This window comes from Microcaecilia unicolor, chromosome 3, assembly GCF_901765095.1.
Source record: "Microcaecilia unicolor chromosome 3, aMicUni1.1, whole genome shotgun sequence".
Lineage (NCBI taxonomy): Eukaryota > Metazoa > Chordata > Amphibia > Gymnophiona > Siphonopidae > Microcaecilia > Microcaecilia unicolor.
In genome coordinates this window covers 113,700,546-113,723,666 of record NC_044033.1, presented here as the reverse complement: position 1 = coordinate 113,723,666, position 23,121 = coordinate 113,700,546, and the positions used below count along the sequence as shown (strand labels likewise).

General features: G+C 41.6%; 1 protein-coding gene across 1 annotated transcript in view; it reads right to left on the bottom strand.

Moving 5' to 3' along the window:
* Nucleotides 1-527: 527 nt before the first annotated feature.
* Nucleotides 528-23,121, bottom strand: part of SHLD1 (shieldin complex subunit 1) — a 111,170-nt gene continuing 88,576 nt past the window's right edge. Inside the window, exon 3 of the mRNA XM_030196301.1 lies at nt 528-1,435. Coding sequence (XP_030052161.1) covers nt 900-1,435 — 536 coding nt within the window. The 3' untranslated portion in view covers nt 528-899. The remainder of the gene's footprint in view (nt 1,436-23,121) is intronic.

Genomic DNA, 23,121 nt, shown 5'->3' with positions numbered 1-23,121 from the left:
GCTTTTGGACTGAGTTTTGCACAGAGTCATTAAAACATCATGGACTTGGTGAGTTTTGGCACAGCAATAAGCTACACAAAGTGAATCTTGCCTTGATGAACGAAATTAACCGCTTAACACAACACTGATAAAAAGTGGATTGAATGAGTTTTGGTCATGCTCTTCTACACTTGTACTGATTCTCCATGACAGCAGATAAGTAATTTTGGGGCCCTTTTAATAAAATGTGCTAAAATTTTCATTTAACGCAGCTTAATGCAGGAATTTCTCATGCGCATTTGCACTTCCTAAAGGCCATTTTCCTTTTTGTTGTTTGCAGGTTGTGCGTTGATACTGCCATTAGTGTGCGAGACCTGCAAAAACGTAGCGTAAAAGCACTTGGTGTCACCTACACAGGAGGCAGCACGTGCTCCTGCATTAATTCTGTGTTAACTGGTTAACCATGCTAATCATAATGCGCCAGCTGGTTAACACAAACACACACACATTCCCCGCCCATGCCACACCCCTTCCCCCCAAATATTTTTATAAAATTAGTCCCATACTGTTCAGTGCACGAAAACATGCAAAATACAGCACAACACTAACGTATTTATGCAGTAGTCTGTTCTCATGCATTAAGGGCTTAGCGGCTTTAGTAAAAGAGCTCCTTTATCTCCCTGTGTACCTTCTTGCCCATCTACAACTGATTGATTAAAATAGCATTGATCCTTATTCTCTCTCTCTTTTGGAAGCTGTCTTCCTGATCAAAACATTTGTTAGTCAAGATTTTTCATTCCAGATATGGAATGTCCTGGAAGAATAGCAAATGTTAAATTACATTTACATAATGTCTGGAAAGGGTCAATATATAACAATAAATTAGTATTCACAATTCATCTTCGTGTTTAAGAAAAGCCTTAATCATTCTTCATATATTGCTTCCAGAGGAAATGCATGACATCTTCTGACAGTCCAGGGGTTGTTTTTTCTAATACAAAACGTGTGTTGGCTGATGCTGAGAAGTGCAAATTTTTGGAATAAGTTGGAAACACTCCACATCCATCTCGGTTTAAAATAAGCTGGGCCATCTGAAGACTGAGAAGTGTGTATCTATGCCCACCATCCCTTGTGAGGTCTGTAGTTTTACAGGAAAGGTGTTGTGAAATGGTCTTGTAGTCTACATCCCCTTCAGAAGGTTTCGGCTTGCAGAACATCTTGTAGAATGTATCCAGAGATTGTCTAAGGCTCTTGCTATTTCTGCTGACATCTTCATCCCAACATGTTAAAGAATGCCCATTAAAGCTGCTCACACCAGTAGGTTGAAATGTGCCCCCGGTCAAGTATTGGGGTAAATCAGAGTTATTGAGTTCAGTTTTACTCTTCTGCTGATACCCAGGCCAAAATCCTACGTTACCTGCTGAGATGCTTCCTTGAGATACTGGGCTGTCAGTACCTGTAGGAACAAAGAGAATAAAATGATGTTATTATAATTCAGGAATGCAAAAAAAAAAAAAAAAAACCCAGAACCAAAGAATGTACTTACTTCATTGCAGACTTCAAGAACAATAGATCCTACAGAAATGAAAACCAGAGCCTTGAATGAAAACAATCCTTGGCATTTGATTTTCTAGTAGAATTCTAGTGTAAAGTATTTTCAGAGACTCAGCAGGCCAGCTAGACATTTTGTATGCAGGGATGATGGGACAAGAGAGCTGAATCATAGAGTAAAGGATAAAGGATAAAGGGTAATGGATTTGATATACTGCCTTTCTGTGGTACAACCAGAATGGTTTACATATACAACCCTAGATTCAGATTTCCACCTCACAAATAACATGCAAAATTCTCTTCAAGCAAACAAATCCAGATATTGCATAGGAGATAAAAGGAAAAATTATCACTATGCTCTGACAACAATTTCTATTGAGCCTGAAATCACCATCAGCATAAAAACCCTTCCGCTTCTCTATTGAAACCACTTATTGTTGAAAATCCATTAGTTATTTATTTACCTTTTTTTTAGCTAATTGAAAGCCCAGCACTTATCTTTTTAGTGTGAAATATATTTTTTTTCAGCCATTTGCAACCATGTCAACATACAAAATAGTAAAGAACAGATATTATTTCCTGTTAACATTTATTATGCTCTATATAGCTGTTTTATTTATTTATTTATTTATTGCATTTGTACCCCACATTATCTCACCTTTTTGCAGGCTCAATGTGGCAGAAACAATCTACCATTACCTATCCCATCCCCCCTCTCCCCATCGCTGGCTAAGAATGGTTGAAGATATCAGCACCTTTTACATAAAACTAGTATGCAGCTGTCCCATCCTCCTACCTTCCCACCCCCACCCCCTTCACTCCCAAACTGAGGATGCTTAACCAAGTCCAAAAAAAATCTAATTTATGACACATCCAAGTCATTTAACATCACAGAACAGACTCTTTGGGATAGGGTTCCTAAATATTCAAAAACCTCTTCTTCACTATTCGTCCCCTGAGGATAGCTGTCATCTTCTCCATCCTTAAAAGCTCAAATATCTGATTACGCCACTGGGCGATCACGGGCGGGCCTTCCCTGATCCATTGTAACAGTATACAGTGCTTTGAAATTAAGCAGGTCTTTTGCAGAAGGAGCACCGAAAAGGCCACGCCCTCTACTATACCCTCCATATGATCAAGGAGAGATCTATGAGGAAGTGCTGTCCACGTTCTTTCACACATTACGCTTAGATGTGACCATAGAGTCACCCAGAAATTCTGTATTGGAGGGCAGTCCCATATACAATGTCTATAGGAGGCATCTGGTGCAGAACATTTTAAACACATATCCGTGGTAGGATAACCCATTTTCTTAGCTCTATGAGGACGGATATACATTCGTAATAAAAATTTGTAATGTAACTCTCTATATTTTGTACTTTCTATCCATCGATTGCTTAATTTTATACTCAACAGGAGTTGATCCAGGGAATAATTTCCAAAATCCTGGGTCTACTTAGCCACCACCACCATTTCATACGGGTGTTTCCCCAAAACTTATTTTTATAACTGCTAGCATAGCACCCCACCAACCCCCTCGTGACCGCTGGTAAAAGCCAGCACTCATCGAATGAATTCTCTTCAAAATGAATTCTATAATCTTTTATCAGATTACACACATAATGTCGTAACTGCGCATATTAATACCAATGATTAGGGTTAATGTCATATAGTTCTTTATCCGGTAGCATAATAGGTTCATCGTCCTCCAAAAGATCAGACACCCTTTTTAAACCCTTAAGTGTCCACTTCTTATAAACCTTATCAGTCATGCCTGGTTCAAAATCTCCATTACCCATCACCAGCACGTATCTTTTTAAAAAAGACCTTTCTTCAAATTCCTTCTAAATCAAGGCCACATCCAACGACGACCAGTGTTTTGCAAAGCTGCTTCAGGACTCTGTGGACCCAAATTCTTTTTGGTTTACATTTATTATATGCAGATACTTTCCTCTGTCCCTAGTGGGCTCACAATCTAAGGGGCCTTTTTACCAAATGATGGTAAAAGGTGGCCCACAGTGGCGTTGGTGCGTGGGATCGCTATGCACTGAGGCCACCTTTCACCGCTGCGGGTAAAAATGTTTTTTTTTAAAGGGGAAGTAAATGGCTATGTGGTAATTAAAAAATTGCCGCGTGGCCATTTACTTCTGGAGCCCCAATAGGAGGCGGTAAGGGATCCGGTGCACACATATGCACATAAATGCAAATACTCTGCCTAAGCACCATTCTGCAAATATCTACTTAACTTACAAAGTACATATTTACAAGAGGAATGCATATAGGAGCGGAGCCCCGATGATCAATTCCCTGCATGGTTCCGAAACAACAGCCTAAAAATAGCGCTGGAACAGTGCGGGGAATTAACTCCCCAATGATCAATGCTAATAACATGCAAATTTAGGCGCATTATTAGTGCTGATCATCGGAGGGGAAAGTGGAGGAGGATTGTGCAAGGACATGTGCTCAGGCACAATCGTCATGCAGCAATAGCCCCGAACCTGTCAAACATTCAGCTGGAAGTCCATAGGACCCTCCGGACTCCCCCAAAGGCAAGGCCCTGGTGGCCTAGTGCCCCCCAAGCTCCCACAACCCCCTGACCAGCGACACAGGGGGCTTAAGGTCCGGTGGCCCTCCAGCCCCCAACACCTGAGAAGCCCTGCCCAGCGCATCCCAGGATGCACTGGGAAGGGCAAAGCACCGCCGTTTTGGAGGAGGTGCTGGAAGGAGGATGGAGTCCTACTCCCTCCTCCGCTAATACAAGGTATGGGGGGTGGGGGTGAGGGGGCCCACTGGGTCATCAGGGAGCTACTTTTTCTGTCAGGCGGTTAGGGGGCCTAGAGGTCCCCTGGACCTTCAGCCCCCTCCCCCATGCCCTCGTGTTGGGGCGGGGTCAGAGGGCTGTGGCGGGACTAGCCTGGCCACCAGAGCCTCAGTCATTGGGAGATCTGGGGGTCCATTGGACCCCCAGGACTGAGAGTAACAGCCCGGGCTGCCTGGCATAGACGTGGTGGGGGTGGGGGAAGAGCCTTAACCCTAACACCAGCTCCGAGCTAGCATAAGGTTACGGCGTTATTTAGCCCGTACGATCAGAATGCAGTGCTCTGATCATACAGGTGGAATACTGGAGAACTAAAATTAAATATAATTTAAATGAGCTCTGCGGTATTCCCTGCACGCTTGCGTCAGACCCCCTCTGATCATCCATGCTGGGTAAATGCAGGGGCCAGTGGCCTCTAGCGTCCCCATTTACTTTTGATCATTGGGTCCTCAGTTCCTTTGTAGAATAGGTTCCTCCACCCTCAGAGTGCCTAAATGGAGGAAGTCAGTTATAGAACTGCCTCCCCCCCATGTGCTTATAGAAAATAAATATTAAAATATTACTACGTATTCTTCTCTGGATCACATTTTACTAAAGATATCTGCCTTGTTACACTTACACAGACTATATCTATGTATCAGCATTTCATTTTGCACTGGAAAAAATGAAAAGGGTGACAGTTTAATATTTTTTCCTGGCACAAAACTGAGTACAAATACCAATGACATGACAACAAATTCATCATTCAGTACTATGTACAAAATTCAACAATTCCAGTATAGCACAGCTGTTGATGAAAAAGCTATAAAGCAATATCCATTCATCATTAGTGGATATAGGAAATACGTTATCACACTAACTTGGTGCTTCGAAACTTGGTCGAGGATACTGGCCAATATCTCTGTAATGAAGGAGATCTGCTTGACTCCTAATATATGGAAATATATCTCATCTATATTCATCGCAGTTATCATGAAAACCAGCCATGTATCAAAATGAAGCTGTCACACTCCAGTAGCAACAAACACAGAAGCTGTAAGTGTGTGCAGCTGACAAAACAATTAATGAGGGTTTAGGCAGCAGATGGAATTACTAACACCACACTCCAAGGGCAGTATAATACCAGAACTGTACAGAAGACTCCAGAAATGATTCGAAAAACAAGCAAATTAATGAAAACAGAGAGCTTCTCACGCCATTACAGGTTTGTACAGACTGGGTGTGCTCATCTTGAAATCTGATGGGACTGGTCGATAGTCAAAATGATTTAACCCGCCAGAAACGGCTGCTGACCAGAAAAATCGCTTGCTCAGGGCTATTATCACCGCTGAAAATTAGCGGTTAGTGCCTAAAGTAAAAGACGGCTATTTTGGGGGTGTTCTAGGGGCGGAGATGGCACTTAACCAGCCAGGGTGACCGCATAATGGGACTACATAAAACACAGTCCTACCTTTATGCTGTAACCCATGGATGCTTAAGTTCTGAATATCGACTTAAGTAACCATTTGTTAGCTGGTGTCACATAAACTGAATATTCAACGCCAAAGCCTGGACATGGCCTGACATTGATTATCTAAAAATAACGCCTGTGGCGGTCAGCAAAACACTAACTGCCGCTGGCTGAATACTGACCCCAGAATGTCCAATACAGCAGTGTACAGCACTGCATATGTCTAGTAGCGCTATGGAAATGATTAATAGTAGTAAGGTGAGTGCTCTTCTACTCAGAGCCTTTTTAACACCAGAAAATTGTTTTCTTCTGGAATTTGATGCAGCAACCTTCCAAACTTCATTTTCTAACTACTTTGATGGCTACAAGCAAGAATAATAAGCCTGATCAACTCACATTACCTTCCCAGAGCGGGAAGAGGGCTAAACCAGAACGAAGCATGTCGGAAAAAATGGCCGCAAAAACTTTGGAATCTCAACTAGATCTGAACCTTAAAGAAATGTGATTGTTCAAATCTATAATGACTGAACAAGTTGGTTACTAAAGCTCTTTACAATGAAAGTGAATCTGTAAATGACCAATTTGCAGATATTTACATTCATCTGGATTCTTTGGAACTACAATCTCAGGGTTTTGATGAAAAGTTGTCGTACATTGAAAAACACGAGTAGGACATTAGAATGCTGCAAAAAGATCTGGAAGACTTATCCAACAGGAACTGCAGATTTAACATAAGAATTTTAGGATTACTCGAATCTTCGGAAGGCTCTGACCCTATTACAGTTTTAATGGAGTTGCTCCCTAAACTGCTCAATCTTTAGCTCTCTCCTCTTTTGGAATTTGAGATCGCAGACTGAGTTCCTTTCAAGGCCTATACCGTCCGCAAAATTTCCGAGGCCAATTGTTGCAAAACTTCTTAGGTATCAACATACACCGGTTATACTGACAGCAGCTAAAATCTCACCACACTTATTATATCAAGGTAAACTCCTTCTTATTGTCTCCAACCTGGCAAAATCCACCACACTGAGATGCAAAAATTTGCTTCAGCTCCAACAGCCTTTAACAGATATTGGGGCCAAATTTGGACTTCTTTACCCCACCAGAATGAGAATAATCTACAATAACCTCAGCTCAAACTCTTCCTAGAATCACTCAAAATGCAATGCCGCTTTCTCTACTCTTCTCATAAATACAAGAAAGATTGGAACTGCAAGTTTTTTTATAGTACTCTATGCTACTGATTCAGGCATCATGAACGTTCCCATTTTGCTGCGTCTTTTGGGGATTTCTACTTCCCCCAGACATATCTCTCTATAAGGAGAAATTTATTAGAACTACTTCTTGGCTTCTGTTAGCGTGAACACCCACAGAGCGATCTCTCGGACTCCGGTCCAATCTCAGCCACAATTTCCATACTTTCTTTTGTTACTGTTGCATGTAATCCTGCCTATTACACTGGATTACTTTTGTGTTGTTTCTGGGGAACCTGAAATTTATAGGGTTTACTACTCCAATATGTCTATTAATGCTGCTGCTTTATTTTCTATCCAAGCATTATTGTTCCATATATCATGTTACTCTTGTTTTTGTGATTTGTTCATTAATCAATGTCAGATCTTCACATAATAACTTATAATGTTAGTGGGTTAAATCACCCAATTAAGAAAAAGAAAATTTCTAATTACCTGAAATCTTTGCACCCTGATATTATTTTCTTGTAGGAGATTCATTTGTCTCCTAATGAATGTAACAAGCTTTTCATTCCAGGTTTTACTACTGCTTTTCACTCTCCTGTGAATGGAAAGAAAAGAGGGGTTTCCACTCTACTTCATATTTCTTTAAATGCTAAAATTACTAAAACTATATCTGACTCTGATGGTAGATGGTTATTAATATGTGTCAATATTCACTCTGCTGATTATACATTCGTAAATATGTATGCTCCAGAATTTATTAGATCTTTGTATCTGACTATTTTGCAGCATCAATCTGGTTCCTTAATAATTGCTGGTGATTTTAACCAACCTCTTGATATCTACCTGGACCAATTCTCCTCATGTAGTCCCTCTAAATCAAAAGTGCTTCTTGAATTGCTTAATTTACTGTCAAATGCTAACTTGATGCCTGGCATGTTCTCCACCCATCTGATAGAGACCATACTCACTTTTCTTCCCCACATAATACCTATGTTAGATTATTTTCTCATCTCTGCACCTCTTTCCTTCCTATTGTCCTCTGCTATTATACATCTGATTCATGCCAGATCATGCAGCTGTTTCCCTACATCTGCATGTCCACTTGAAACACCAGTCTAAATCATCAAAGAGACGTAATAATGTTATCTTAAATGATAAAGATTATATTACCAATATTGTAGATTTCAGTAAGGAAATTTTTGCTAGAAATGATTCTCCAGACTTATCTCCTACCACTATATGGGAAGCTTACAAAGCATCCCTTCATGATGAAATTATAAGCATGATGACCTGGAAATGCAGGCAGAATTCTATTTAAAAAAAACAAGCATTGGAACAGGATATCAAGCAACTTGAACTTAGCCACATGATGAATCCCCCCACTCCTTCCACATATCATCAAATCCTTAAAGCCTTTATTCTGTATTAGCTGAGGGTCAGTTCATATCGCATGTCTACATGTGCATGACCAAGGTAAATAATTCTGCCAGTACAGTGGTTGTCAACGTTTTTTCTACCATGACATATCAGACGGACAACACTCATGTGTGTGATATATTGCACATGGAAGCATCATAAGAGTGTGTGTGGGGGGGGGGGGAGAGACTTCTAATGACACAGTAGGCCAATCCTCTCTTATACACACTGTCACACATTTGGGTTGCCTCCTACCCTCCTTTATAGCCCCTCTCAGGCTCCCTCCCTCTCCCTTTGAAATCTTCCTGCATCTCCCCCTTTTTAGCTTCTATTACACCTAGCAGTAGCTGCCTGCAGCCATGGGGAGGAATCAGGACCCAAGATTTCTAGCACAATGTAGTGGTGAAACAGTGATAAGATATAGAATCAAAGATTTCAAAGATCCAATTTCTTACTTTGCACTCTTTTCTTTTAGTCAGCAGGCACATGTGGCTTTTATGGAAGATGTGGGATTGTTGTATGTGTTAAATATTTGGTGACATACCTCCCAATTCTTGGCGACACAGTGTATTACAACACCCTGGTTGAGAACCACTATGGGAGCATGTAGTTCCTGTGTAGGAATCTGTAGCAGGAATGCTTGTTCTATCTTCCCAATAATGGGTGTACTGGTGCTCTACAGCCCCATGTAGAATTTACAGTCCTGGGAGTTAGTACCATTATGGTAAGTTTGTTGTATAGGTCCTGAGCATCTTTATGCAGGATTTTGTATTACTGTTCCTAAGATGTCACCATCTTTGTGCTTTGTGGCTGTAAAGTTGAACTAAGCGCTGGGCTATAATTGTGTGCCATGTTTAGGGCCCCCGCTTAATAATTTGATTAAGTGACTTTTTCAAGGTGGTATATTTAACTCCCTGACGGTCATGTGTATCACGTGTCCCCTATGCAAGTGTCATCCATCAGATGTATCCTGATGAAAAACGATAGAGAACCACTACTTTAACTAGATACAGCTCGGCTAAATATTGGAATCAGCATGCCTACACAAAATTCAAGGCGGATCTCAAAATATGGTGCTTTACACAGGACTTTCAATTAAGTCAGTCGGAGTATCTAAGTATGACCACTGACCCACCTGGCTGCATCTGATATAATGACCGTCCAAGTTCTGTCCTTCCTTGTGGGTCTCCTTGTTTTCATTTCCTTCCTGATCCTATACCAAATTTTACTATTGTATATTGCTTTGGAGTGTTGCTGAGGAAAAGGGGTTAATCATATCTTCCAAGAAAATAAATAAATGTTCTAGTCTTGAAGTCCTTTCTGAGGCAATACTCATAAGTTACCAGCAAGTCTTAATTTAGAAACAAAACTGGCTGACATGACAAAGCAATGAGAAATCAGCTATTCTAAGCCTGCAGGAGATAGCAGGATAAATACATTTGATGAAATTAAATCTCTGCTTCCACTACAAAGGTACTTCTCACTGGAGGAAGGTGAATTCTATAGATTACATTCATAAAAATACAAATGAACTAATAGGATATAGTACAGTAGGTCTATCTAGACAAAGAATGAGAGAATTAGTCTTGCAGCAGACGTTGTCTGCTCTCTCTAGTTTAGGTTCATTTGATGTGTTTATTTAATATTCTATTTACACAGTCACAATAACGAAAGCCCTTCCACAATCACAGACAAGCAGATGTCCAATAATACGGCAATTTTAGAACCACACAGAGAAACGCTTTCACATCCACTTTCCTTGTCAATACCCGAGGCCACCATAGTAACAAATGAAAGCTGATGAAAAAGAGCACAGCTATCTTCCTTTAATGATTTGTAAAGTCACAGATCGAGGCTTGATCTAAAGTCAACAAAGCTTGTAATTCCTATAATTCAATCAGTTCTCACTCACCCGTTTGCTTTTTGGCTGTTTCCAATTTCCCTCAAATTATATGTGGATTTGTATAAAGAAAGCTGATACCTGCAGCTACACTGTGTGCCAATAAATTGTATAAGTACTGCCATACTGGGAAAGACCAAAGGTCCATCAAGCCCAGCATCCTGTTTCCAACAGTAGCCAATCCAGGTCACAAATACCTGGCAAGATCCCAAAAAAAGTACAAAACATTTTATACTGCTTATCCCAGAAATAGTGGATTTTCCCCAAGTCCATTTAATAATGGTCTATGGACTTTTCCTTTAGGAAGCCGTCCAAACCCTTTTTAAACTCCGCTAAGCTAACCGCCTTTACCACATTCTCTGGCAACGAATTCCAGAGTTTAATTACACGTTGAGTGAAGAAACATTTTCTCTGATTCATTTTAAATTTACTACATTGTAGCTTCATTGCATGCCCCCTAGTCCTAGTATTTTTGGAAAGCGTAAACAGACGCTTCACATCTACCCATTCAACTCCACTCATTATTTTATAGACCTCTATCATACCTCCCCTCAGCCGCCTTTTCTCCTCATAGGGAAGTCGTCCCATCCCCTTTATCATTTTCGTCGCCCTTCTCTACACCTTTTCTAATTCCACTATATCTTTTTTGACATGCGCCGACCAGAATTGAACACAATATTCAAGGTGCGGTCGCACCATGGAGCGATACAAAGGCACTATAACATCCTCATTTTTGTTTTCCATTCCTTTCCTAATAATACCTAACATTCTATTTGCTTTCTTAGCTGCAGCAGCACACTGAGCAGAAGGTTTCAATGTGTCATCAACTACGACACCTAGATCCCTTTCTTGGTCCGTGACTCCTAACGTGGAACCTTGCATGACGTAGCTATAATTTGGGTTCCTCTTTCCCACATGCATCACTTTGCACTTGCTCACATTAAACGTCATCTGCCATTTAGACGCCCAGTCTCTCTGTCTCGTAAGGTCCTCTTGTAATTTTTCACAATCCTCCCACAATTTAACGACTTTGAATAACTTTGTGTGATTGGGGAAAATTACTTTGGCATCAGCCAGGAGGAACCCTCTTCCACCACCAGTGGTAAAGGTCAACCATAAAATGGACTATTTGTATCAAATGTCTAAAATGACTGCAATTCGAGGTGGACACACTACACAATTCTATAAACAATGGGACAAATATGTCACATGGAGATCTCAAGCTGGGATTGATTTTGGAGGAACATCTGTATACGTCAATTTGAAGACCCCTGAAGAAGGCTTTTTTGGCTGAAACACGGACTGTGTAGGGTCCCAATAAAATTTCCTTGGTGCTCTTACTATCTGTGGTTTCAGTCTGTTCTTTCTGGATTTCTTCCGCTTGATTTGTTGTTTTTTTGTTATTGATTTGGACACCCCCAGGCTGATAGTTACACCAATGTGATGGTTTGGCTGGCTGATATACTTTAAGACTCCTGAATGATGGTCATTGGTTGGATTATATGACTCATAGGCTGGGAAGGGTGGTGAGGGGAGAGGAGGGGATTTGATGATACTGTTAATATTCAGTTGTTGCCATAAATGTATGATATGTGATAGCTATTTGAATTTAAAACTTTAAAAAAAAAAGCGAGGGAGAGGCACGTGGGATCTCTTGGGGAAAGGAGGAGATGGATGGGCTGCCGTCATGTTTTTATGTTTCGGGGTTCAAGCATCACAAGGGGCCCCTCTAGCAAAGATGAATGGTATCATTGAGGCACAGCTTCAGGGAACCTGGCACTGGCTCGACCTACTTCTTCATTTCTGCCCTTGCTTAAGTGTGTCTAGCTTTGGCCCTAACCTGCAGTGATCCCATCCTTCTTCCCACTGTCTTCCTTTAAGTAAGGAATCCAGTGTGTGTGGGGGTGGTGGTAGCGGCAGAGGAAGTGCAATTGCAGGCCTACAAACCATGCCAACTCCCAGGTCCCATGCTGATTTTCTTTCTAGTGAGTGTAGTGTCATCCCTCATGACATGCTTTGAGCTCTGGACTAGCAGTACCTACAGGGCTAGACAAACTGCCTATGTGAAAAACATAGTAACATAGTAGATGACGGCAGAAAAAGACCTGCACGGTCCATCTAGTCTGCCCAACAAGACAAACTCTTATGTGTATACCTTACCTTGATTTGTACCTTCCTTATTCAGGGCACAGACCATACAAGTCTGCCCAGCAGTACTTCCCGCCTCCCAACCACCAGTCCCGCCTCCCATCACCGGCTCTGGCACAGACTGTATAAGTCTGCCCTCCACTATCCTCACCTCCCAACCACCAACCCCTCTTCCCCCCACCTGCTCCACCCAATTTTGGCAAGCTTCTGAAAATCCATTCCTTCTGCACAGGATTCCTTTATGCATATCCCACGCATGTTTGAATTCCGTTACCGTTTTCATCTCCACCACCTCCCGCGGGAGGGCATTCCAAGCATCCACCACCCTCTCTGTGAAAAAATACTTCCTGACATCTTTCCTGAGTCTGCCCCCCTTCAATCTCATTTCATGTTCTCTCGTTCTACCGCCTTCCCACCTCCAGAAAAGATTTGTTTGCGGATTAATACCTTTCAAATATTTGAATGTCTGTATCATATCACCCCTGTTCCTCCTTTCCTCCAGGGTATACATGTTCAGGTCCGCAAGTCTCTCTTCATACGTCTTGGAACGCAAATCCAGTACCATTCTCGTAGCTTTTCTTTGCACCGCTTCCATTTTTTTAACATCCTTCGCAAGGTACGGCCTCCAAAACTGAACACAATACTCCAGGTGGGGCCTCACCAACAACTTGTACAGGGGCATCAACACTTCCTTTCTTCTGCTGATCACACCTCTCTCTATACAGCCTAGCAACCTTCTCGCTACGGCCACCGCCTTGTCACACTGTTTCGTCGCCTTCAGATCCTCAGATACTATCACACCAAGATCCCTCTCCCCCTCAGTACCTATCAGACTCTCACCGCCTAGGTTTGTGTTAATTTTTTTGATCACTGTGATGGTAATGCCAGTTTGCTATTTTGTTTTGCAGTCTACTGTCTTTCTTTTTAAAATATAATATGGTCTAGCTGGAAGAAACTTTACTAACTGTAACAAGGGCCTGCTCAGCTTGGACACTTGATAGCATTTGGACCTCAAAAGCTAAAATGAAGCCTCAGATTAACTACTAGTAACATATAAATATTTTACTATAACAAGAAGTCAATAAAGAAGAGTCAATATTTTTATACACCTCAACCGTATAAATTCATCTTCTTCATTGACTCCTGCTCATACAAGCTGAATCTGAAAAATAAACAAAGATGTTTCTCAAATGTTTGAACCACCTTTCCCCAATGTCAGTTACAGATTATGCAACAATACGAGAAAATTAAGTAATAAACAATTTAAACTAGTCAAGAATAACCAAGCCTTACTATACTTTTGGAACACAGAAGGCTTATTCAACAATTTCTGTTCCAGAGAGATACGGTTTTGCAAGAAAGACTCTCCAGTTAGTGGGTACTAGACAAATGCTCCAGAGTGTACAGCAGAGCTTGACCAATAGAATGCAAGCTTTGGGTCAGAACATACTGCGGAACACATTGTAACATGGTGTCAGAATTATTGATTATGCTGAATCAGATATACCAATATAAAAATGCAGCTTTTAAAAGATGTATTGAAACTGCATTTCAATACCTTCTTTCCCCTTTTTCCTGGGAATTTCTGGTAGCAGGGCTAATCAATTACAAACACTTAACAAAGACAAAAGAGAGAGATATAGCTTCCTTCTCCTCCCACTTGAAGGACTGTTTAACAAAAGCATGACTAAGGTGGGTACCTGAAAGCTCATCCAGACATCTCCGAAAACCAAAGACCCAAGAGACAGAAAGTCTGGAGAACCCAATGACAACAAAGAACTCAGAGGAAAACCATAAACAAAACATTTGCCTGTCATCAGAGGTATACCTGCCCCCTCCCATCAGCTATCAGACAAATGGACGCCAGGACATCTGCAGAAAGGAAAGACTTATAATGTGATCAGTGAACAGACTACAATAACCATAATGCCTTGCAAGTTATCCAGTGCAGACCAGAAAGCAGGTGCTGGGACTCTGTGATCATATCCTCCTGCAAGCTTGCAAGAGTATAAAAGATAGAAGCTGTTCCAGACACAAGCAAATGCTTCCCTTCAACTGCAACACAGATTCTTCTCTGCAGATTCTCTCTTCAGCTGCAACTCAGATCCATTCACTGCAGAAGCCCTGCTCCCTGCTCCAGTGACCACATGGCTCATCACTCTGCTGAACAATAGAACTTTTCCAAAAGACTTTCTCTCAGCTTCAACAATCCTACAACAAAGACTGTTCTGTAAGTTATAACTTTTGATCTAGATTTGCTACTTTACTTAAGCACAGATTATCTGTAAAGATCTCTTAAAAGAACTCTCGTTTATATGATTGCATTAATCATATTGTAACTTAATAAACCTTTTGAATCTAAATATACTAGTAAGAAAGGTCCGTTTCTGAGGCCAATGAAACGGGCGCTAGCAAGGCGCTTTCGTTCCCATCCCCCTCCCCTTGATGCTGGACTTACCCTCCATGCTTCAGGGTGGTCGTAGTCGTGGTCAGCCCGCACCGCCCCAGCCGGCGACCTGCCCCGTGATGTAGAGAGTGGCTGGCTGGCTCCCTCGCTGCCTGTGACGTACAGCCTGCCTGGCTTACTCCCTCCAATCGTCGTCGCGTAGTACATCGATGTATGCCCCGCCCTCGCGTCAAACGTGATGACGTTGAGGGCGGAGCCATGCGATTGGTCAAGTGTCATAGCTCCGCCCTCAATGTCATCACGTTTGACGCGAGGGCAGGGCAAATAGTAATGGGGCTAAATTCCGATCTCTGGCACCTCACAAACCGGAAGTTGCAGCTTCATTAGAACGTTGAGGTAGGCAATTATGTGCAGAAGGGGCATGGCTGTGGGTGGGTCTATCAGTGAGAGTGGTGCATGAGTGACAGTGAGTGGTGAGTGGTGACAGCCTAAGTGCAGGGCTCCAGGGTTTCCCTGCCACAGAGTGAGCTTCAGAATGTTTGAGGTGAGAATTATTAATATAGATAGTGTTCTTGTCCTTTAGACCTGGTAATGCAGGTTAATGCAATCCAATAAATACACTTAATTCCTTTTATTCTTGAATTGTTCTTACCTTGTGGGTAAGTGGTGGAGAAATTTTAGCGAGTGCTCTTAAAATATTCCCCTGCTCTTTGTTCTTAAATATCATATTAGGACTGTGACAATTTTGTAACATTTTTAATGGATATTAAGAACATTTAAATTATATTTTGTAACAACATGTGCACAAATAAAATGGAGTTTTTCCACTGAGAACTCTAAATGTTATAAATAAAACCAAACTCAATCTCTTGATAAAAGGCAGCCCAACACAATGCCTTAAATACTCGTTTAATGTGCTTATATATACTTACATCTGAAACAATATGTTCCACTGTATTTGTATCTGCTGTAATCTCTGTAATTGGCATTTACAAGACCAATATATAGAATGCTGGACCAATCTAAGGGATTCTTTTACTAAGCTGTGGTATAAAGTGGCCTTAACGCAGCCTTACATGAGTTTTTCCCACATACTAAGGCTATTTTTACCACAGCAGTAAAATGACCAATACAGATGCATTAATGATGCCATTAGCACACGGCCATTAAAAAATATTAGCATGTGAGCAATTACCAATACATATTTTGCAGGCAGTATGAGCTCATGCGCTAATCCTGCATTAATCAGCTAGTACATGGTAATGTAATTGTGCTAACTGATTAGCACAGAAACACCCACTCTCTGTTCCCCCAGACACCCCCGCTCCGTGATAAAATAAAAAATATTTTTTAGCATATGATTTACTGTAAGGGCATGCTAGTACTTACTAGCTTAGTAAAAGGGCCCATAATTGTGTAATATTTAAAACTTGAATGACTGTAAGCAAATAAACCTTATCCAGATATGAACATAAATATTGAATATTCCAAAGAGTATAAACAAGATTTTTCAACATAATCTATTTGCTTAAAGTCATAAATGTGTCTAGTCAAACACCCAATACCATTACCGCCTCACTAAGAGTTAAAGGCTCATTTAACTTTTTTCAATCACTCTTTCAATTTACAGTCTCTACACAATTTGACTCTGTTATACAATATATCTTGATATCATCAGCACACACACATTTAATCTGGGCCACTTCAAAAATCTGTGTAAGACTGAATATAAAGATAAAATAGAACTGAACTTTGGGGTACTCCTGATATTAATAACCACAGCTGTGACAAGTCAATTGTCCCAATGGACCTAAATCAGTTTAGGGCCGTGCCCCTAAATCTACTAGCATAAGAAGTGAACGCATTAGCTCAAGATCTTGTGTCACAAGCTGCTAACAGATCTAACAACATAGAAATGCCGTCAAACCTGTATCTAAACTTCTATGAAGATCAACTATCTGCGACGAAAGAGCAGTCTTGGTGCTATGCTCAGCCTGGAACTCAGACTGCCTACTTCCAGAAATTTCTACTACCTGTGCAATGATATTTTCAGTTCTCTTGCCAATAAAAAGCAGATGACAGATAGGTCTAAAAACTCAGCCCATCAGCCACTGAAGAGCCCTTTTTAAAAACTAGATTAACTACTGCTTCTTTAAAGTTACCAGGAAATGTATCTTCCCTGAGGAGTTTAATATAAGTAACAGTAAAGGTACAAATGGTCAAAACTCAGACCCAGCGATGATTGTTTTCTTTCAAACACCACCCGTAGAATTTAATAAAAAACAATATGCATATTTTGGTGTGTGTGTGTGGGGGGGGGGGGGGGGGGAGTTATCAACATGAGCTACTGTTAAGTTGGGTTATTTTAGCACAGGCCCCGTTTTATACAATGAGACCTTGTGCCAAAAAAGCACAACTTGTGGTAAAATAACCTAACTTAACAGTAGCTCGTGCTGATAACTTCCCCCCTTAGAGTTGCTGACTAGATAGATGGCAGCACTGAATATACACAGACACCACTTGCCACTGGTAGCTATACATATAGGTGGCAATTCTGTAAATTAGCACCTCTTTTTTGGTGCTCCAATGTGTCCTGATGCCAATACAAAATACTAGAGCAAACCCACATTGATGCACTCGCTTAAGCCAAGTTAATGGCAGGCATAGGAAGGTGCACTTACATCCATCAATCAACGTGTGCATCTGATAGTATTCTATAAGACGAGCGCATTGATAGGTGACACGCCCATGACCCACCCATGCTCCTCCCACATGTACACCCCCCCTTTTCAATTGTGCACTATTCACATACGCACGAGGTTACAGAATGGAGTTCTGGGAAAGAGCACGCTTATTCTGCTTTAATGCCCGCCAGACATGCCTTATACAGAATTGCTCTCATAGAGGGTAATCTTATAAGGAGCCAACTACTTTTTGGTCCTAACACATGCAAAATATTAGTATAATAGTCATTTACATATGTAAATGACCTCTTACAAAATACCAATTAGAACGAAAGAGGGAAAGCCGGTGCTAGGCAGACTTCTACTCTCAGTGCCCCGATCGAGGCTGAATAGATTTGGATGGGTTGGAGTGGAGCTATTCAGAGGTTTTTGACAACAACTTCAGAAATTTTAGAATAAGGCCAGTGCCGGGCAGATTTCTACGGTCTATGCTCTAAAAATGGCAAGGATAACTTAAGATCAGGTATACATAAGATGTATCACTTCATACCATATGCAATGAGTTTATCTTATTGGACAGCCTGGATGGACCATACAGGTCTTTATCTGCCGTCATCTACTATGTTACTATGAAAGAATGCGCATAAGTTTCATGGTGTATACTTTCATTGTGAATATGCACAGGGGGCTTACCTATACAGACAGAGGCTAATATTGCTGCTATCCTTATAGCTAGGCAAAACACTCATGCTTCACACATGAACTATATAGTGCTGGAATAGCCAGAGGAATTTTTCTTTTCTTTTCTTTAAACTTTATCAATTTCCCAAAATACAAGCAAGCAAAATAGCCAGAGGAAATTTTCAGCAGCATTATTCATACAAAATGCCAATGAAAATTAACGACTAGAGGACTTATACTTTTAGCAGCAACTACAAAGGTATGTTTAAGCAATAACACACAATATTCGCCACTTAATACGTTAACCAATAATAATATTTGCTACATTATCATCATGAATGTTAGTTTAAGTTACTACAGGAAATATAATGAAATGCAAAGCATACAGAATATCTCATTATTATTTAAATTGAATAATGTAGCTTAAGCTGCACTATTCCAGGAAAAATAATATCAACTCAAAACTGGTGTTATTTTTCCTCCCTGGGAACATCAGGGTGCTAACAAAGTGGCCTGATGCTCCCATGGAAAATGTCTTAAAAGGGACTGCCTAAATAAGAAATACAAACTTGGTCTGGCAGACCCCCCTCCTTCTTCTCCTCTCTTCCTCCCAGTAAAGACACCCCCCCTGATGCTAACCTCTCCAAGTCCCATCTGCATCTCACCATCTGCTCCCCACCCCCCATAGGCCCCAACTTGAGCCTACCTAAAGAAAGCATTGGTGGTCCAGGGGAATGGGGCTGGAATGAACTCTGCCAGTGGGTGACCCCTAGTGATAGTCTCAGAGAACTACAGCTAGGTATCAAGCTGCTATATATGGGTGTCTGGATACAGACATATTTATGACTATGAATAAGTAAATAGATTATGTTGTAAAATCTTATCTTTGGAATATTCAACATTTAAATTCATATTTGGATAGGTCTGATTTGCTTAAAGTGGTTCATGTCTAGTCTTTGCTAACACCAATTAGGGAGATTACAGCAGACACAAAATACAGTGGCACATGTTTCAGATGTACATAAGTACATAAGTACATAAGTAGTGCCATACTGGGAAAGACCAAAGGTCCATCTAGCCCAGCATCCTGTCACCGACAGTGGCCAATCCAGGTCAAGGGCACCTGGCACGCTCCCCAAACGTAAAAACATTCCAGACAAGTTATACCTAAAAATGAGGAATTTTTCCAGTCCATTTAATAGCGGTCTATGGACTTGTCCTTTAGGAATCTATCTAACCCCTTTTTAAACTCCGTCAAGCTAACCGCCCGTACCACGTTCTCCGGCAATGAATTCCAGAGTCTAATTACACGTTGGGTGAAGAAAAATTTCTCCGATTCGTTTTAAATTTACCACACTGTAGCTTCAACTCATGCCCTCTAGTCCTAGTATTTTTGGATAGCGTGAACAGTCGCTTCACATCCACCCGATCCATTCCACTCATTATTTTATACACTTCTATCATATCTCCCCTCAGCCGTCTCTTCTCCAAGCTGAAAAGCCCTAGCCTTCTCAGCCTCTCTTCATAGGAAAGTCGTCCCATCCCCACTATCATTTTCGTCGCCCTTCGCTGTACCTTTTCCAATTCTACTATATCTTTTTTGAGATACGGAGACCAGTACTGAACACAATACTCCAGGTGCGGTCGCACCATGGAGCGATACAACGGCATTATAACATCCGCACACCTGGACTCCATACCTTTCCTAATAACACCCAACATTCTATTCGCTTTCCTAGCCGCAGCAGCACACTGAGCAGAAGGTTTCAGCGTATCATCGACGACGACACCCAGATCCCTTTCTTGATCCGTAACTCCTAACGCGGAACCTTGCAAGACGTAGCTATAATTCGGGTTCCTCTTACCCACATGCATCACTTTGCACTTGTCAACATTGAACTTCATCTGCCACTTGCACGCCCATTCTCCCAGTCTCGCAAGGTCCTCCTGTAATCGTTCACATTCCTCCTGCGACTTGACGACCCTGAATAATTTTGTGTCATCGGCGAATTTAATTACCTCACTAGTTATTCCCATCTCTAGGTCATTTATAAATACATTAAAAAGCAACGGACCCAGCACAGACCCCTGCGGGACCCCACTAACTACCCTCCTCCACTGAGAATACTGGCCACGCAATCCTACTCTCTGCTTCCTATCTTTCAACCAGTTCTTAATCCATAATAATACCCTACCTCCGATTCCATGACTCTGCAATTTCTTCAGGAGTCTTTCGTGCGGCACTTTGTCAAACGCCTTCTGAAAATCCAGATATACAATATCAACCGGCTCCCCATTGTCCACATGTTTGCTTACCCCCTCAAAAAATGCATTAGATTGGTGAGGCAAGACTTCCCTTCACTAAATCCGTGCTGACTTTGTCTCATCAGTCCATGTTTTTGTATATGCTCTGCAATTTTATTCTTAATAATAGCCTCCACCATCTTGCCCGGCACCGACGTCAGACTCACCGGTCTATAATTTCCCGGATCTCCTCTGGAACCTTTCTTAAAAATCGGAGTAACATTGGCTACCCTCCAGTCTTCCGGTATTACACTCGATTTTAGGGACAGATTGCATATTTCTAACAGTAGCTCCGCAAGTTCATTTTTTAGTTCTATTAATACTCTGGGATGAATACCATCAGGTCCCGGTGATTTACTACTCTTCAGCTTGCTGAACTGACCCATTACATCCTCCAAGGTTACAGAGAATTTGTTTAGTTTCTCCGACTCCCCCGCTTCAAATATTCTTTCCGGCACCGGTGTCCCCCCCAAATCCTCCTCGGTGAAGACCGAAGCAAAGAATTCATTTAATTTCTCCGCTACGGCTTTGTCCTCCTTGATCGCCCCTTTAACACCATTTTCGTCCAGCGGCCCAACCGACTCTTTGGCCGGTTTCCTGCTTTTAATGTATCTAAAAAAGTTTTTACTATGTATTTTTGCTTCCAACGCTAATTTCTTCTCAAAGTCCTTTTTTGCCCTCCTTATCTCCGCTTTGCATTTGGCTTGGCATTCCTTATGATCTATCCTGTTACTTTCAGTTGGTTCTCTTCTCCACTTTCTGAAGGATTGTTTTTTGGCTCTAATGATTTCCTTTATCTTACTGTTTAGCCACGCCGGCAGACGTTTAGTCTTTTTTCCCTTTTTTCTAATACGTGGAATATATTTGTCCTGAACCTCCAGGATGGTGTTTTTAAACAGCATCCACGCCTGATGCAAGTTTTTTACTCTGCGAGCTGCTCCTTTCAGTCTTTTTTTCACCATTTTTCTCATTTTGTCGTAATCACCTTTTCTATAGTTAAACGCTAGCGTACTTGATTTCCTAGTTTCACTTCCTTCAATGCCAATATCAAAACCGATCATATTATGATCACTGTTATCAAGCGGCCCTCGTATCGTTACCCCCTGCACTAGATCATGAGCACCACTAAGGACTAAGTCTAGTATTTTTCCTTCTCTTGTCGGCTCCTGAACTAGCTGTTCCATGAAGCTGTCCTTGATTTCATCAAGAAATCTTATGTCCCTTGCGTGTACAGATGTTACATTAACCCAGTCTATATGCGGGTAATTGAAATCCCCCATTATTATTGTGTTGCCCAGTTTGTTTGCGTCCCTGATTTCCTTTAACATTTCCGCATCCGTCTGTTCGTCCTGGCCAGGCGGACGGTAGTACACTCCTATCACTATCCTTTTCCCCTTTGCACATGGAATTTCAATCCACAGTGATTCCAAGGAGTGTTTTGCTTCCTGCAGAATTTTCAATCTATTTGATTCAAGGCTCTCGTTAATATACAATGCTACCCCTCCACCAATCCGATTCACCCTATCACTACGATATAATTTGTACCCCGGTATGACAGTGTCCCACTGGTTATCCTCCTTCCACCAGATCTCAGAGATGCCTATTATATCTAATTTTTCATTTAGTGCAATATATTCTAACTCCCCCATCTTATTTCTTAGGCTCCTGGCATTCGCATATAGACATTTCAAACTATGTTTGTTGTTCCTAAGTACATCATGCTTAGTACTTGACAGTATTAATTGGCAATCTTTTGTCTGATTTTTATTGTTATTTAAAGATACCCGATCTACTACAATCTCTTTTGCAACCTCACTATCAGGATACTCTATCTTCCCTGTTATGGTGATATCTTTGAAAGATACCTTATCCCGAACCATGCTCTTTTGAGCGACTGTCGGCCTTCCCCCCATTTCTAGTTTAAAAGCTGCTCTATCTCCTTCTTAAACGCCGATGCCAGCAGCCTGGTCCCACTCTGGTTAAGATGGAGCCCATCCTTTCGGAATAGGCTCCCCCTTCCCCAGAATGTTGCCCAGTTCCTAACAAATCTAAAGCCCTCCTCCCTGCACCATCGTCTCATCCACGCATTGAGACTCTGGAGCTCTGCCTGTCTCTTGGGCCCTGCGCGTGGCACAGGTAGCATTTCAGAAAATGCTACCCTGGAGGATCTGGATTTCAGCTTTCTACCTAAGAGCCTAAATTTTGCTTCCAGAACCTCTCTCCCACATTTTCCTATGTCATTGGTACCCACATGTACCAAGACAGCGGACTCCTCCCCAGCACTATCTAGAATCCTATCTAGGTGACACGTGAGGTCCGCCACCTTCGCACCAGGCAGGCAAGTCACCAGGCGATCCTCACGTCCACCAGCCACCCAGCTATCTATATGCCTAATGATCGAATCACCAAGTACAACAGCTGTCCTAACCTTTCCCTCCCGGGCAACATTTGGAGATATATCCTCGGTGCGAAAGGATAATACATCCCCTGGTGGGCAGGTCCTGGCTACAGGAGTACTTCCTACTTCACCAGGGTGATGCTCTCCTTCTAGGAGACCTCCCTCCTCCAAGGTAGCACAGGGGCT